At 40.0% G+C, this 15463-nt stretch overlaps 1 protein-coding gene across 1 annotated transcript in view; it reads left to right on the plus strand.

The window, feature by feature from the left end:
* AGBL2 (AGBL carboxypeptidase 2) overlaps positions 1-15463 on the plus strand; it is a 42987-nt gene that overhangs the window by 14784 nt on the left and 12740 nt on the right. The window contains 4 exon segments of the mRNA XM_007455720.1: positions 4033-4140; positions 9399-9552; positions 11379-12161; positions 13931-14087. Coding sequence (XP_007455782.1) covers positions 4033-4140; positions 9399-9552; positions 11379-12161; positions 13931-14087 — 1202 coding nt within the window.

The following is a 15463-nucleotide window of genomic DNA, read 5'->3' on the forward strand; positions in this document are numbered from 1 at the left end:
TAGATTATTCTTGTTTGTAAAGATTTTTTTTTTTTGCCGTACGCGGGCCTCTCACTGTTGTGGCCTCTCCTGTTGCAGGGCACAGGCTCCAGATGTGCAGGCTCAGTGGCCATGGCTCACGGGCCCAGACACTCCGCAGCATGTGGGATCTTCCCGGACCGGGGCACAAACCCATGTCCCCTGTGTCAGCAGGTGGACTCTCAACCACTGCCCCACCAGGGAAGCCCTACTATTTCTTTTTTTTTTTTTGCGGGCCTCCCACTGCTGCGGCCCCTCACGCTGCGGCGCAGGCCCAGCAGCCACAGCTCACGGGCCCAGCCGCTCCGCAGCACGTGGGATCCTCTCGGACTGGGGCACAAACCCATGTCCCCTGCATTGGCAGGCGGACTCGCAACCACTGCACCACCAGGGAAGCCCAGCCCTACTATTTTTTAATCATATTTTGAGTTGATTGGAGTTTTTTGTGGGAATGGTGGAGACTTTTTTTTATGACATAGTTGGCCATATCTTTGAGTTTTTGATGCAAGTGCAATCTTTAGCATTCATTTTATGAAGGATTTTCAGAAGTGGGGACTTTTATGATTGCTCGAACACTCATGTCTCTGCTTAAGACTGCTGATAAACAACTGGGTGTTTCTTATTTTCTCACTTTTCTCTTATAATATTCATTCATTGTATATTCATTAAGCATCTACCATATGCTAAGTATAGTGTTTGGTGTTAGAGATATAGTGATGAGCAAATGGAGACACTCAGAGCTCACAGACTAGTGAGGAAGTTAAAGATAGAACCAGGCAATTGCATAGCATTTGGTCCCTCTGGGAACACTTAACCCCAACCTGGAAGTTCAGTGAGGGTTTCCAAGAGAAGTTGACATGGAAGCTGAAATCTGAAGGATGAGTTAGAAGTGATCCAATTGAAAGGATCAAAGCAAAGTACTCCAGTTAGAGGAAACAGAAAAAGAACAAGACATGTTTGGGTAACCATGGAGCCTTCAACATGAAAGAAAAGAGATGAAGCTGAAGGTACAAGGATTGGCTCAGTGTCTTAACTGGGGACAGAACTGCCCTTAGGGTGTTTGGAAATTGTTAGGGGGCACATTTTGAGTTGGCATAATAGCTGAGCAGTCTTAAGGTCATCTGTTCCTACCCTGTAGAAGTGGGGTTTTTTGGGTTTTTTGTTTGTTTCTTTGTTTGTTTGGCTGCATTGGGGCTTCATTGCTGTGTGTGGGCTTTCTCGAGTTGCGGTGAGCAGGGGGCTACTCTTTGTTGTGGTGTGCGGGCTTCTCATTGCAGTGACTTCTTTTGTTGCGGAGCACAGGCTCTAGGCACGCAGGCTCAGTAGTTGTGGCTCATAGGCTCTGGAGTGCGGGCTCAGTAGTTGTGACGCACAGGCTTAGTTGCTCCACAGCGTGTGGGATCTTCCTGGACCAGGGCTCAAACCTGTGTCCCCTGCATTGGCAGGCAGATTCTTAACCACTGGGCCACCAGGGAAGCCCCCATTTTCCAATTGGATCTTTTTTTTGCTGTTAAGTTGTATGAGTTCTTTATATATTTTGGATGTTAGCCCCTTATCAGATATATGATTTACAAATATTTTCTCTCATTCAGAAAGTTGCCTTTTGGGAATTTCCTGGTGGTCCAGTGGTTAGGACTCTGCACTTTCACTGCCAGGGCCTGGGTTCGATGCCTAGTTGGGGAACTAGGATCCTGCATGCCATGTGGTATGGCCAAATTAAAAAAATAAAGGGTTGCCTTTTCATTTTGCTGATGGTTTACTTTGCTGTGCAGAAGCTTTTTAGTTTGATTTAGTTCCACTTTTTTACACTTTTATTGCTTTTGCTTTTGTAGTCAGATTCAAAAACTCATCACCAAGACCTGTGTCAAGGAGCTTACTGCCTGTGTTTTCTTCTAGGAGTATTATGGTTTCAGGTCTTACATGCAAGTCGTTAATTCATTTTGAATTAATTTTTGTGTGTGGTATAAGATAGAGGCCCAGTTTATTCTTTTGCATATGGCTGTCCAGTTTTCCCAACACCATTTATTGACGAGACTGTCCTTTCCCCATTGTATATTCTTGCCTTCTTTGTCATAAATTAATTGACCATAGATGCATGGGTTTATTTCTGGGTTCTCTATTCTTTCTTTCTTTCTTTCTTTTTTTGCCACGCCACATGGCATGCAGGATCTTAGTTCCCTGACCAGGGATCAAATCAGTGCCCCCTGCAGTGGAAGCACAGAATCCTAACCACTGGACCACCAGGGAATTCCCTGGGCTCTCTGTTCTGTTTCATTGATCTATGTATCTTTTTATGCAGATATCATATTGTTTTAATAACTATAGCTTTGTAATAGAGTTTGAAATCAGGGAGCATGGTGACTCTAACTTTGTTCTTCTTTGTCAAGGTTGCTTTGGCTATTGGGGATCTTTAATGGTTCCATATAAAATTTGGGATTGTTTGTTTTACTTTTGTGAAAAATGCCACTGGAATTTTGATAGGGACTGCATTGAATCTGTAAATTGCTTTGGGTAGTATGGACATTTTAATAATATTGGTTCTTCCAACCTTGAGCACAGAGTATCTTTCCATTTATTTGTGTCTTCTTCAGTATCATTCATTAATGTCTTATAGTTCTTGTTTAAATTTATTCCTAGGTGTTTTACTCTTTTTGATGCAGTGGTAAATGGGAATGTTTTCTTAATTTCTCTCTGAGAGTTCATTATTAGTGTATAGAAATGCACCAATTTTTGTGTATTGATTTTGTATTTTGCAACTTTACTGAATTTGTTATTAGGTCCAACAGTTTTTTGATAGAGTCTTTAGGGTTTTCTGTATATCATATATGTCAGTGGCAGTTTTAGTTCTTCCTTTCCAATTTGAATACCTTTTATTTCTTTTTCTTGCCTAATTGCTCTGGCTAGGACTTCCAGTACTATGTTGAATAAAGTGGTGGGAGTAGGCATCCTTGTCGTGTTCCTGATCTTAGAGGAAAAGCTTTCAGCTTTTCACCGTTGAGTATGGTGTTAGCTGTGGGCTTGACATATGTGGCTTTTATTATGTTGAGGTAGTCCCTCTATACCCATTTTGTTGAGAGTTTTTGTCATAAATGGATGTTGAATTTTGTCAGATGCTTTTTCTTCATGTATGGAAATAATCATATGATTTTTATCCTTCCTTTTGTTAATGTGATGTATCACATTGACTGATTTGCAAACGTTGAACCATCCTTGCATCCCTGGAGTAAATCCCACTGATCATGGTGTATGATTCTTTTGATGTACTGTTGAATTTAAGTTGTGTCTTTATATATGCCCTTGGCTTTCATCAGTGGCTACTGTACTTAAAATGATATTGAGAAGTCACCCAAGTGTCATATGAGAAATCTTTCAGAATTGAGTGTTAATGAAAAAACCTTGTTTCCTCTGAAGAAACTGATATACTTATTCCTCTATATTAATAAAAAATATGTAGCTGAGCATATTTTCCTGACTGGGAGCTCAGAGACAAATTTTGAAGAGTTGATGGAACAACTATATTGACCTTTCTGCCTTATTTTTAGGTCTTCTATTTAAAGTTTATACTTCTGGGACTTCCCTGGCGGTCCAGTGGTTAAGACTTCACCTTCCAATACTGGGGGTGTGGATTCAATCCCTGGTCGGAGAGCTAATATCCCACATGCCTAGTGGCAAAAAAACCCAAAAAACATAAAACAGAAGCAATATTGTAACAAATTCAATAAAGACTTTTAAAATGGTCCACATCAAAAAAATCTAAAAAAATAAAGTTGATACTTCTGTTGTATATGCTTTTTGTTAAAAATTTCTCCATAGTCTTTATAGAAAGAAGCAAGACATAATTAATTTACAAACACACTGGAAACTTAGGGTGGGAATTTGGTTTGATTCAACCATACTAGCCATTTGAATAATCATTATTATGATTTCATGTCAGTTTTAATAAAGTGCCTTTTGTATTATTTCTTTTTTTTTTGTATTATTTCTTATTTTGTACTTTTTAATGTCTTCTTTCAGAGTGGGTTCCACCTCAACCAGAATATTTCTTTCAACCTACAGGAAATGAAAAGGCACCAGAAATTGTAGGAGAAGAAAAAGGCACAGTTGTCTATCAGTTAGATTCAGGTATTGTCATCACGCTGAACAGTGAGTGATTAATCATGACCAAATTACACTAAACATATTTTCTATAATAAAAGTGATTTTCAAAAAGTCATATTTTAGTGATAAAGAAACTGTCTTTTCCAGACCAACCTGAGTGGGAGCCCTGAAATTCATGACCAATCAGTTTTAAATTTTCAATCATTTTTTTAAAATGTTATTATATTTTCTTAATAGTTCTGAGTCCATTTTATAGCTTCTTCCTTGTTATTCCCCTTCCTGAAAATCAGATGTTGGATCTTTGGGGAATTTGCTCTTCTTTTCTCCACCTCCTGAACCGTAGTGAGTATTTTGTAGTATGTGCATATGACTGTCATTTACTCTGTGGTTTCCTGCATTAATTTGCAGGCACCCTAGTGGTAGAATTCCTGTCTTTTATAAAAATGTGCAGGACACTGTACCCAACAACAAAATACACATTCTTTTCAAGGGCACATGGTAAATTCCCCAGGATATACCATATACTAGGTTGTAAAGCGAGTCTTAATACATTTAAAAGGATTGAAGTCATACAAAATATATTGTCTGATCACAGCAAAATTAAATTAGAAATCAACAACAGAATGAAATCTGGGAAATCTACAAATATTTGCAAATTGAACAACACATTTCTAAGTAACCCATGGGTTAAAGAAATCATAAGAAGAGTTCAAAAATATTTTGAACTGAGTGAAAATAAAACAACATATCAAAATTTATGAGATGTAGCCAAAGCACTGCAAGGTAAATTTATGGCTTTAAATGCCTGTATTTAAAAGGAAGAAAGATCTCAAATCAATTACATAAGCTTCCACCTTAATAAATTAGAAAAATAAGAGCAAACTACATCAAAAGTGAGCAGAAGGAAGGAAATAATAAAGATAAAAACAGAAGTCAGGGCTTCCCTAGTGGCACAGTGGTTGAGAGTCCACCTGCCGATGCAGGGGACACGGGTTCGTGCCCCAGTCCCGGAGGATACCACGTGCCGCGGAGTGGCTGGGCCCGTGGGCCATGGCTGCTGAGCCTGCGTGTCCGGAGCCTGTGCTCTGCAACGGGAAAGGCCACAGCAGTGAGAGGCCCGCGTGCTGCAAAAAAAAAAAATTCAGTGAAATAGAAAAGTAATACAGAAAATCAAACCAAAAGTTGGTCCTTTGGAAACATTAACAAAATTGACAGAACTTTAGCCAGATCAACCAAGAAAAAAGGAGAGGAGACACAAATTATAGAAATCAGGAATGCAAGGGGACACAAGCAGCAACTCTACAGAAATCAAAACAATTACAAGGTAATGCTATTAACAACTTTATGTCAGCAGATTAAACAACCTAGATGAACAGGAGAAATTGCTAGAAAAACTTATCAAAACTGATTCAGGAAGAAATAAAAAGTCTGAATAATTCAGATTATGACAAAGAAATTGAATTAGTAATTTAAAATCTTCCTGCTAAGAAATCCCTGGGCCAGATGGCTTAACAGGATTTGTTTGAATTGTACCAAACATTTAAAGATGAAATAGCACTAATGCTTCAAAACTTTGAAAACAGAGGAGGAGGAAACATTTCCCAGCTCTGCTTATGAAGCCAGTATTCAAAGCCAGACAAAGACATCACAAGAAGACTATAGATTGGTGTTCCTCATGAACATAAATGCAAAAATCCTCAACCAAATACCAGCAAACCAAATTCAACAGCATATGGAAAGGATTATATACCATGACCAAGGGAGAGTTGTTCCAGGAATCCAAGGGAGGTTCAACATAAGAAAATTGATGAGACACACCACATTAATAGAACAAAGGGAAAAAAAACACACAGTCATCTCAATCAAAGCAGAAAAAGCATTTGACAAAATCAGGCCTTTCATCATAAGAACATTCTGAAAACTAGAAATAAGAGAGGATTTCCTCCATTTAACAAAGGATATTTATGGAAAGGATGAATCAACTTCAAATCCACTAAAATAGCTATAACAGCAATACAGACAATAACAAGTGCTGGGGAGGATGTGAAACAGATGGTAATAGTACCCTTTAAGGCAGAAAAGATATATCATGTTAAAGAGAAGTAAGCTAATAGATAGTAATGATCAGAAAAGCACCTCGACTTGTGGTCTAGTCATGTAAATAACACTATTCCAGTGACCATTGCTGCCCTGTATATAGTATGTTTTAAAAGTAAAGGGAATTCCACTTGGAAAAAAAAAAGGGCAGATTAGTCCTGTAATGAACACCAACTAATGTAAAACTCAAATTCATTCTCGTGATGGTATTTAACACTTTAAATAAAACATTTTCTTTGCAAAAAAAAAAAAAAAAAATCTATTTTATTGGAGGAGGAACATGTACCAAGTGTAATTAGTAGAAATGGGATGTGTTAAGTCAGTGAAATCATGGGAAGTTTTTACAGAAAAAAACAGTAATAGGAAGGAGGGACTGCAATGTGTTTACATTCCTACAACTAGAAAAATAAAATGAGCCAATTTTAGCAGAGAGGACCCATCTGAGATGTGGTTACACAAGCTCCGCTCCCAGTTGCCTTGATTTTGAGCTCTCGTTACTATTTTGGCAAAAGCTGGTGAGGTAGAAAAGGTGAAGTAACTCATAGTCCACCTAGCTCCACCTTATGGAATGTCTGAGGAGGAGCTTGGGAGACTTTAAACTCAGATCATAAGTCAGTAGACTTGGGTTATAAATAGTAGGGGATGTACTGCTCCTGCAACCTCAAGAAATTCTTGAATATTATAAGCCTGTTTCACCTCTCGTTGACTTTGCTGTAGTCATTTTCAGTGAACCAGATGACCGTGAATCGCCACTGCTTCATCTGTTCTATCCAGACATATTTCTACAAAGGAGGAAACCCTGGGGTTGAGAGCTCGTTCTCCTGATATGGCAGCTTTTGTGAATTGTCCTTATTGTCCTCTTACTACACATTTGTGGCAGCTGTCTTGATCTTCTTGTCCTTTGGATTCATCAAGGAGAGTTGAGCCCACACTGTTGGAGGAATGAAGAAACAGAAAACTGAGAAGATGGGGCTCCGGGGAGAATCTGGGAGTTTGTTAGCTTAGGAGACCTAGAGCAACCACTTGCTATAAGGATATTGAGGGGAAGATAAGAAAGAGGTTTTGTTACTGAAAAATGTTACTGTGGGCTATGAGTTGGATCTTTTTTTTGTTTTGTTTTGTTTTTTTAAATTATTTTCTTTACTTTTGGCTGTGTTGGGTGTTCGTTGCTGTGCGCGGGCTTTCTCTAGTTGCGGCAAGCAGAGGCTACTCTTTGTTGCGGTGCGCAGGCTTCTCATTGCGGCGGCCTCTCCCATTGCGGAGCACAAGCCCCAGACATGCAGGCTTCAGTCGCTGTGGCTCGCGGGCTCAGTAGATGTGGCGCATGGGCTTAGTTGCTCCACGGCATGCGGGATCCTCCCGGACCAGGGCTCGAACCCGTATCCCCTGCATTGGCAGGTGGATTCCCAACCACTGCACCATCAGGGAAGCCCCTGGATTGTTTTTAAGTTACCTTAAAGACTAAAGAAAATATTGAAATTCCTATATTAATGACATCTGGTTGCCGATCCGTACTTTGATTGTGGTACCATGAAGAGATCGAATAACATGGGTCCCCAACTCTTAAATGGATTTACTTGTACTCCTGCTGCTGCTTCTGTTTTTACTTCCTCTGTGCTTTCACTCCTTTTTATGCTCGCTTTCTCCTTTGCTTTCATTTATTATCCAAATATTTATTCTCTAAGTCTCCACAGTGGCAAGGTTGCGTATAGAAGCAAAAGTCATCATAATGTGAATATACTTACTAATGAACTGACTACTTATAAAATCAGACCCCATACATGTTTCTGTTTGTTTAATTCTCGTATCTATCCTGCCCGATGGTCAGCATCTTTGCAGTCACTTGTTGATGGTGGATATTGTTAACATCTGACAACATAATGCAAGTACAGTAAAAAATTAATTGCAAACTGAAATTATCCTGGGACTTCCCTGGTGGCATAGTAGTTAAGACTCTGTGCTCCCAATGCAGGGGGGCTGAGTTCGATCCCTGGTCAGGGAACTAGATCCCACATGCATGCCGCAGCTGAGAGTTCACATGCCACAACTAAGGAGCCTGCGTGCCTCAACTATGGAGCCAGTGAGCCACAACTAAGGAGCCCACAAGCTGCAACTAAGGAATCCGCCTGCCACAACTAAGACCCAGTGCAACCAAATAAATAAATAAATATTTTTAATAGTGAAATTATCCTTACAAGAGATGCAGAATTGTATGAAGTTGATGAATGTTAAAGAATTGCTTGCACCACTGCAAAGCCATTGACAACTGAGAATCTAGAAATTTTTTATCAGTTATCAGTTAAAGAGAACATCAACAAAAGATGACAAAATAGATTCTTCTGGACACAACTGATAAGAACAGTGTGGTACAAAGAGAGTCCTTGGGAGAACCGGGGGGCCTAAAAGAGTTTTGCAAAAGTAACTGCGAAAAATCAAAGGTGTCACATGGCATTCTCCCTGAATTTGTCTGAAAAATTGTAAGCCCACCAAAAAAAAAAAAAATTAACAATTGATTCTTTGTTATTCCAAGGATTAGAAAGCGGTTTTGATTATAATCTAAATTTTCCTAAATAAAATAATATAAATTATGTAATGTTTTTTGTTTTAGCTTAATGTTAAAGAAAAAGTTTCAATCATAACCTTTTCTTTTCACTAATTACTATGATATTTTGTTTCCCCTCTTAGACAAATCGCACTCGTGCCAGTTCTTCTCATGCTTCTATTTTTGTTATATTTAAATCTGGAATGATATACCAAACAATGACATGGAGTGTACTTTATTTTCTCTCTTTTTTTCCCCCTTTATCTTCTTTTTAAATTAATAAATAGGTGCTATTTGGCTTTTTGTTTGTTCTTGTAGAATAAGATTCCAAATGTTTTCCGGTGCTCCACTTAGAATGTAATTTTTTGCCAACATCCTTTTAAATTAGAGTTTAAATGGGTATAAGCAGTATTTGAGTTGCCAGGGGTAACCACGTAGCAAAAGGAAGTCCTCTAAACTACTTAAAGGTCTTCAAATATATACATTTTTAAAAATTAAAAGTCTCAGCAAGGACAATTGAAAATTAAAATACTCATTGTTCTTAACCTAGAATAGTGCTGAACACAGAGGGGCTCAATTAATATTTGCTGGATAGATGGATTCTGAGTGAAACTTGGACTGAGTATGTCTGTCTCATCTTCAGTGCCCACCGAAGATTCCTATTTCACCAGTTCCAGAGTGGGAGGCAAACCAGGGATTATCAAGGAACTGGCAGTCACGTTGCAAGGACCAGAAGATGATACTCTACTGTTTGAATCAAGGTTTGAGAGTGGGAACCTGCAGAAAGCTGTTAGAGTGTGAGTAACAAAGAGGAATTTCCCAAGGGGATGATGACTGAAGTGACTGAGAAGTGTCTTCAGGAATCATGTTAGCGATCAGGAGTGTTTTTGTGAAAGAGAAAAGTGATGAGAGGTAATTGTGAGGGCGATGAAGAAGAATGGAATCATTGTGACTCATACTTTTCAGAATGAAAATTTATCTAAATTATTTTTTCTACTTCTAAAAGAAATTAGTGCACGTTTGAAATTTGCATTGTTGACCTGAAATAAACAGACTGTCAGATATTTCTCCAGCAAAGATGCGTTTATTCAGGATTGGCAGAGAACTGCAATTCAGGGTCTGCAACCACGGGGGACACCACATGCAAGTCCCACACCACAAGAGAGGGAGAACACTTTCACTGAGAGGAGAAGGATGTTGGGAGGGCTCCAGCAAACAAAGGGTCTGTGACTTTTCATTGGCTGAGTCCTTGCCAGGAAGGAAAAGGAGTCTTTTTTTTCTTCCTGTTGGGCTCTGCTATCATTGCAGGGCATGAGAGCTCCCTCTTCTGGTCTTCCAACTCTATTTAATTGGGTTTCTGGTTATTAAGTTTTTACAGTCTCAATAAAAATAACATAAAAGTTGCAGTTCTATAATCATACCTCCTGGATGTAGCAACTGTTTATAGTTTTGTGTATATGCATTAATTTTCTCTCTATAATATGTAATATACACAAATTATGTATTTTTAAAAATAGGAAAGTGGTATACATACTGTTTTACATGTTGCTTTTTTCCACTTAATAAATTTTAAATATTTTTCTATGGCCATATCACAGATGTTCATATTGTCCTATTGTATGGATACTCCATACCTTATTTGCCTTGTCCCCAACTGATGGGAAATTAAGATGTCTACAGTATTTTGCTTAATGAATTAATACCCTTATGCATTTTTTTTTTTTTTTTGGCCGCACTGTGCAGCTTGCGGGATCTTAGCTCCCCGACTATTTCACTATTTCAGGGATCGAATCCATGCCCCCTACAGTGGAAGCGCAGAGTCCTAACCACTGGGCCACCAGGGAATTCCCTGCATTTATATTTTTAAGTATTTGTGGTTTTATGAGATAAACTCTAGAAATAAAATTGTTGGTTCAGGGTTTGATCACTTCAGTACTGCTAGTTTTTGCCCATTTGCCCTCCCAATGTGATTTCAGTCCCCATCAACTGTGTGTGAGAGTGCCTGGTTCCCAGCACTGGAATGTTGATGAGATGGAGGGGGAAAGGACATCCTATTTTAATTTGTACTTCATTAATTATGCATGTGGGTGAATATCTTTCCATGCTTTTTGGCATTTGTATTTTGTCTTCTGCAAGTTCAACAAGGTGAAAGCATTCCAGAGATGCCCCCTCATCTTCAAATAAGTGAGGATCAGATATAAAAATAGCACATAGGGCTTACAGGTTTCCTCTACAGTGATGATGTCCAGGATGTAGCTAACAGCCAACATGGGGCTCTGGCTTCACTACTGTTCAGTGTGTTAAAGAGAAATGTGTTGAAGTGGTTAGAAACTGCTATTGGATACTCTCAAAAGACACCAAGAAGCTCACAGTGCTCCCAGAAATGCTGTGCAGTAGTGTAAGTTTTGAGATTCTTCCTGTCCCACTCCGAATAAACTTTCTTTTCCCAAGTTCCTGCTAGCCTAATATGTGAATTAGAAAACTAGGGAAATAAGAAAATAAATGTGTGATGTAGCAGGCTTTTCTGTTGTAATAAGATATGTTTTTACCAGAGGGAAACAATGTTTGTTTTTTGAGAGGCGTGTGGAGTTATAGAGATATTCTTCTGTGTTCTCTATTACAGAAACACCTATGAGTATGAACTCACCTTGCGAACTGACCTCTACACGAATAAGCACACTCAGTGGTTTTATTTTCGAGTTCAGAACACCAGAAAAGATGTCACCTATCGCTTCACCATCGTCAACCTCCTGAAACCCAAGAGCCTTTATACTATAGGGATGAAGCCACTCATGTATTCCCAGTTGGATGCCAGCACCCACAGCATTGGCTGGAGGAGAGAAGGAAATGAAATCAGGTACTATAGGAGCAACACGGATGATGGGCAGCAGCCCTTTTACTGTCTCACATGGACCATTCAGTTTCCACATGACCAGGACACTTGCTTCTTTGCACACTTCTACCCATATACGTACACTGACTTGCAATGCTTCCTCCTGTCAGTGGCAAACAGCCCCGTCCAATCTCAGTTCTGCAAACTCCGAACTTTATGCAGGAGCCTTGCAGGAAACATCGTCTACCTGCTCACCATCACCAATCCAGCCCGGACCCCTCAAGAGGCAGCTGCAAAGAAAGCTGTGGTCTTGACTGCCAGAGTGCACCCTGGGGAAAGTAATGGCTCCTGGATTATGAAAGGCTTTTTGGACTTCATCCTTAGCAACTCCCCAGACGCCCAGCTCCTCAGAGATATCTTTATCTTCAAAGTGATTCCCATGTTAAATCCAGACGGAGTGATCGTGGGGAATTATCGTTGTTCATTGGCTGGAAGGGACTTGAACAGGCATTATAAAACTATTCTGAAGGAGTCTTTCCCTTGCATCTGGCACACCAGGAACATGATCAAGAGGTGAGGCCTTTATCTATTGGTCTTACTCTGAACGCTGTCAGCACTATCTGATGGCATGAGATCTCTTCTCATGGCATAGGAATCGGGTATAGCTTTGTGGACAGTCTTCAACATTCTCTTTGCAGCCACTTGGGTTTGTTCATTTTCAAACTTTAAATCATGTCTTATCTTTGGGTTGAAACTGAACATGCGAGATTTCAGCTAGAAGCATTTCACTTATAAGTGAAATGATTGAATGGAAAAGGTCAAAAGTCAAGGAGTTCATAGGTCTTCATGATGAGACTTGTGTAACAGTAATAATAATAGTAGTACCTAACAATTAGTCAGTGCTTATGTACGACAGGCAGTATTACACATGACCCATTTAATCTTCACATTCACCCTGTGAGGTAGGCACAGTCAATATCCCCATCTTGTATATGATGAGGAAATTAAGGCCCAGAAAGTTTAAGAAACTTGCCCAAAGTCATAGAGCTAGTTCTCTGGTTGCAGAGTCTGAATGCCTTATTACCATCTTATATTGCCTCTTACGAAGAATGAATAATAATGGGACTTCCCTGGTGGCTCAGTGGTTGGGAGTCCGCCTGCCAATGCAGGGGACACGGGTTCGAGCCCTGGTCCGGGAAGATCCCACATGCCGTGGGGCACAACTACTGATCCTGCGCTCTAGAGCCTGTGGGCCAGAACTACTGAAGCCCATGCACCTAGAGCCCGTGCTTCACAACAAGAGAAGCCACTGCAGTGAGAAGGCTGATCACCTCAACAAAGAGTAGCCCCCGCTCGCCACAACTAGAGAAGCCCGCGTGCAGCAACAAAGACCCAACGCAGCCAAAAATAAATAAATAAATTTATTTAAAAAAAAATAATAATAATAAATAAATCTGCATTTTCCAAGCATATATAAAAGCAGTTGAAGCCTATGATAGAATAGCACCCGCCTTAAAGGAGCTTCCATTTCACTGGGCATGAAACTGCAGCAGATATGAATATGTGAACGCACGCACCTTCTCACCCTATCTGTGTGAATGGCTGAGAGTTGTGTTGGGTTGGTAGGCAAAATGGCTAAGAGCATATATTGGAGTCAGGCAGGCCTGGGTTTGAGACCTGGTTTTACTACTGGCTGGTTCTGTGACCATGGAAGTGATTTAACCTCTCTGCGCTTCAGCTTTCTTATCTGTAGAATGGGGATAATAATACCTGTGCTGGGTGGTTACTGTGAGGATTCAATGAGATAATCCATGTAATCTATTTAGCACAGTACCCTGCACATTGTAAATGTGGGGCATTATTGTTACCACCATCATCATCATGGAGAAGGTGTTTGGAGGTGTCCTGGTAATCAGGAAACAAAGAAGAGCTGAGTCTTAAAGGAACTAGCCCTGGAATGTCAGAAACCAAGGCTTTCTTTGGTTCTTTCCCCTCTCTGCCTCTCTCCCTCTTTCCACAGTTCTGCACCAGAGTGGGCTTTCCTTTAGTAGATTTTCTCCTCTTTCTTGTCAGCTTATGCAAGGCCTACCCATCTCCCCTTTCCACATCCCCTTTTCCATCAAGTTCCTCTGGCTGGCAGAGGCAAGGAGTGCTGGTGACATGTTTCCAGCAGGGGCTGAGTTTGGGCATAGGGTCCTTTGAAGGTCATTAGGGGCTGAAATTTTCTTAGGGGGGAAAGTATCAACAGACATCTTTAAGGAAGAGACTCCAAAGGATCCTTGATCATGCTCATGCCCTGTATATCCACTGAGTTCTTTGTTTGCCTCCCCCACCCCCAACAGACTTCTTGAAGAAAGGGAGGTTCTCTTGTATTGTGATTTCCACGGCCACAGCCGTAAGAGTAATATCTTCCTGTACGGCTGTAATAACAATGATCGCAAGTTCTGGCTTCACGAGCGAGTCTTTCCTTTAATGTTAAGCAAAAATGTACCAGATAAGGTAAGCATGTAAGGTAATTTTCTGTCCATTGACTAAGGGGGAAGGATAACTCATTGCTTCCTATATGCAGTGTTTGATTTGCCACTTTTATCTCTCCATTATCTTGGGTAAATCCCAGCTACCTGGACTTCAAGAATTTAGAAACGTGTGGCTTTAAGAATTACTCTGTGTCCGATGAAAAGATGAGTAAAATGTAGTATATCCACACAATGGAATGTTATTTGGCAGGAAGAGGAATTAAGTACTGGTATGCTAGGACACGGATGAACCTTGAAAACATTATGCTAAGTAAAAGAAGCTAGGCCACATATTATATGATTCCATTCTATGAAATGTTCAGAAGAGGCAAATCTATAGAGACAGAAAGTGGGTTAATGATTGCCTAGGGCTGGTGCGGGGAGGATGGCATGGGGAGTGACTGCTAATGAGGGGTACTGAGTTTCTTTTCGGGGTGATGAAAATGTTCTAAACTTAGGTTGTGGTAATGGTCACACAACTCTGTGAGTATCTTTAAATCACTGAATTGTGTGCTTTAAATGTGTGAATTTTATGGTATGTGAATTATATCTAAATAAAGATGATTTTTTTAATTGCTCTGGGCACAAGTTCAAACTCTTAGTAGGTAGAATTCTCTATCATCTTTCATCCTGTGTTTGGCAGTGGAAGAAGGGACTGAGGACAAATGCTAATATTGCTAATAGCAAAATGCTAATATTATATGAGGCTCCACAGAAACGTTTATGTAATACAAGATCACAAATAACTGCAAGATATTAAAGGGCTAATAAAAACTTAGAAGTCTTTAATAGTTGGCTGAGTAACAGCTCTGTGACAGTTGTATCTGCATTGATTTAGAAGCTGGTTTTCAACATCCTAAATAGATTCACAAAATGTAACTGTCATTGGAAAGAAGAAATTAGGCTGGATTCAGAAAAGTATTTAAATGACAGTGTAAATTTTCTCACATAAAGATATAGGACAAATATTTTGTCTCTGCTACTCTTATCTGTAAAAACAAAGAAGAAACAAAAAGGAATCTTTTATTCCTTCTGCCCTTTATCCCTCCCTCCCTTCTTTCCTTTCTTTTTCCTTTTCTTTTTTCAATCTTCCTGTTTTTTCCAGGGATCTCTTTTCTTCACATGAAATGCCATCCGGAACCTAGCGTTTAAAACAATGAAAAGCAGCGCTGCATTAGCTGAAGTGGGCGGAGGGAGGGCTCAGCACCCTGCCGTCCTGTGTCCTCCTCAGTCCTCGCAGCAGGGGTGCCCTGGGGCTCCTTGGTAGAACCTCTGGATTTCAGAGAGCACAATTCAGAAATCACTGGTAGTGAGACGCCTTCCAACTCTAAAGCATTTTCAGCAGGACAGGATAGGTTG

Source organism: Lipotes vexillifer, unplaced genomic scaffold (assembly GCF_000442215.2).
Source record: "Lipotes vexillifer unplaced genomic scaffold, Lipotes_vexillifer_v1.1 scaffold977, whole genome shotgun sequence".
NCBI lineage: Eukaryota > Metazoa > Chordata > Mammalia > Artiodactyla > Lipotidae > Lipotes > Lipotes vexillifer.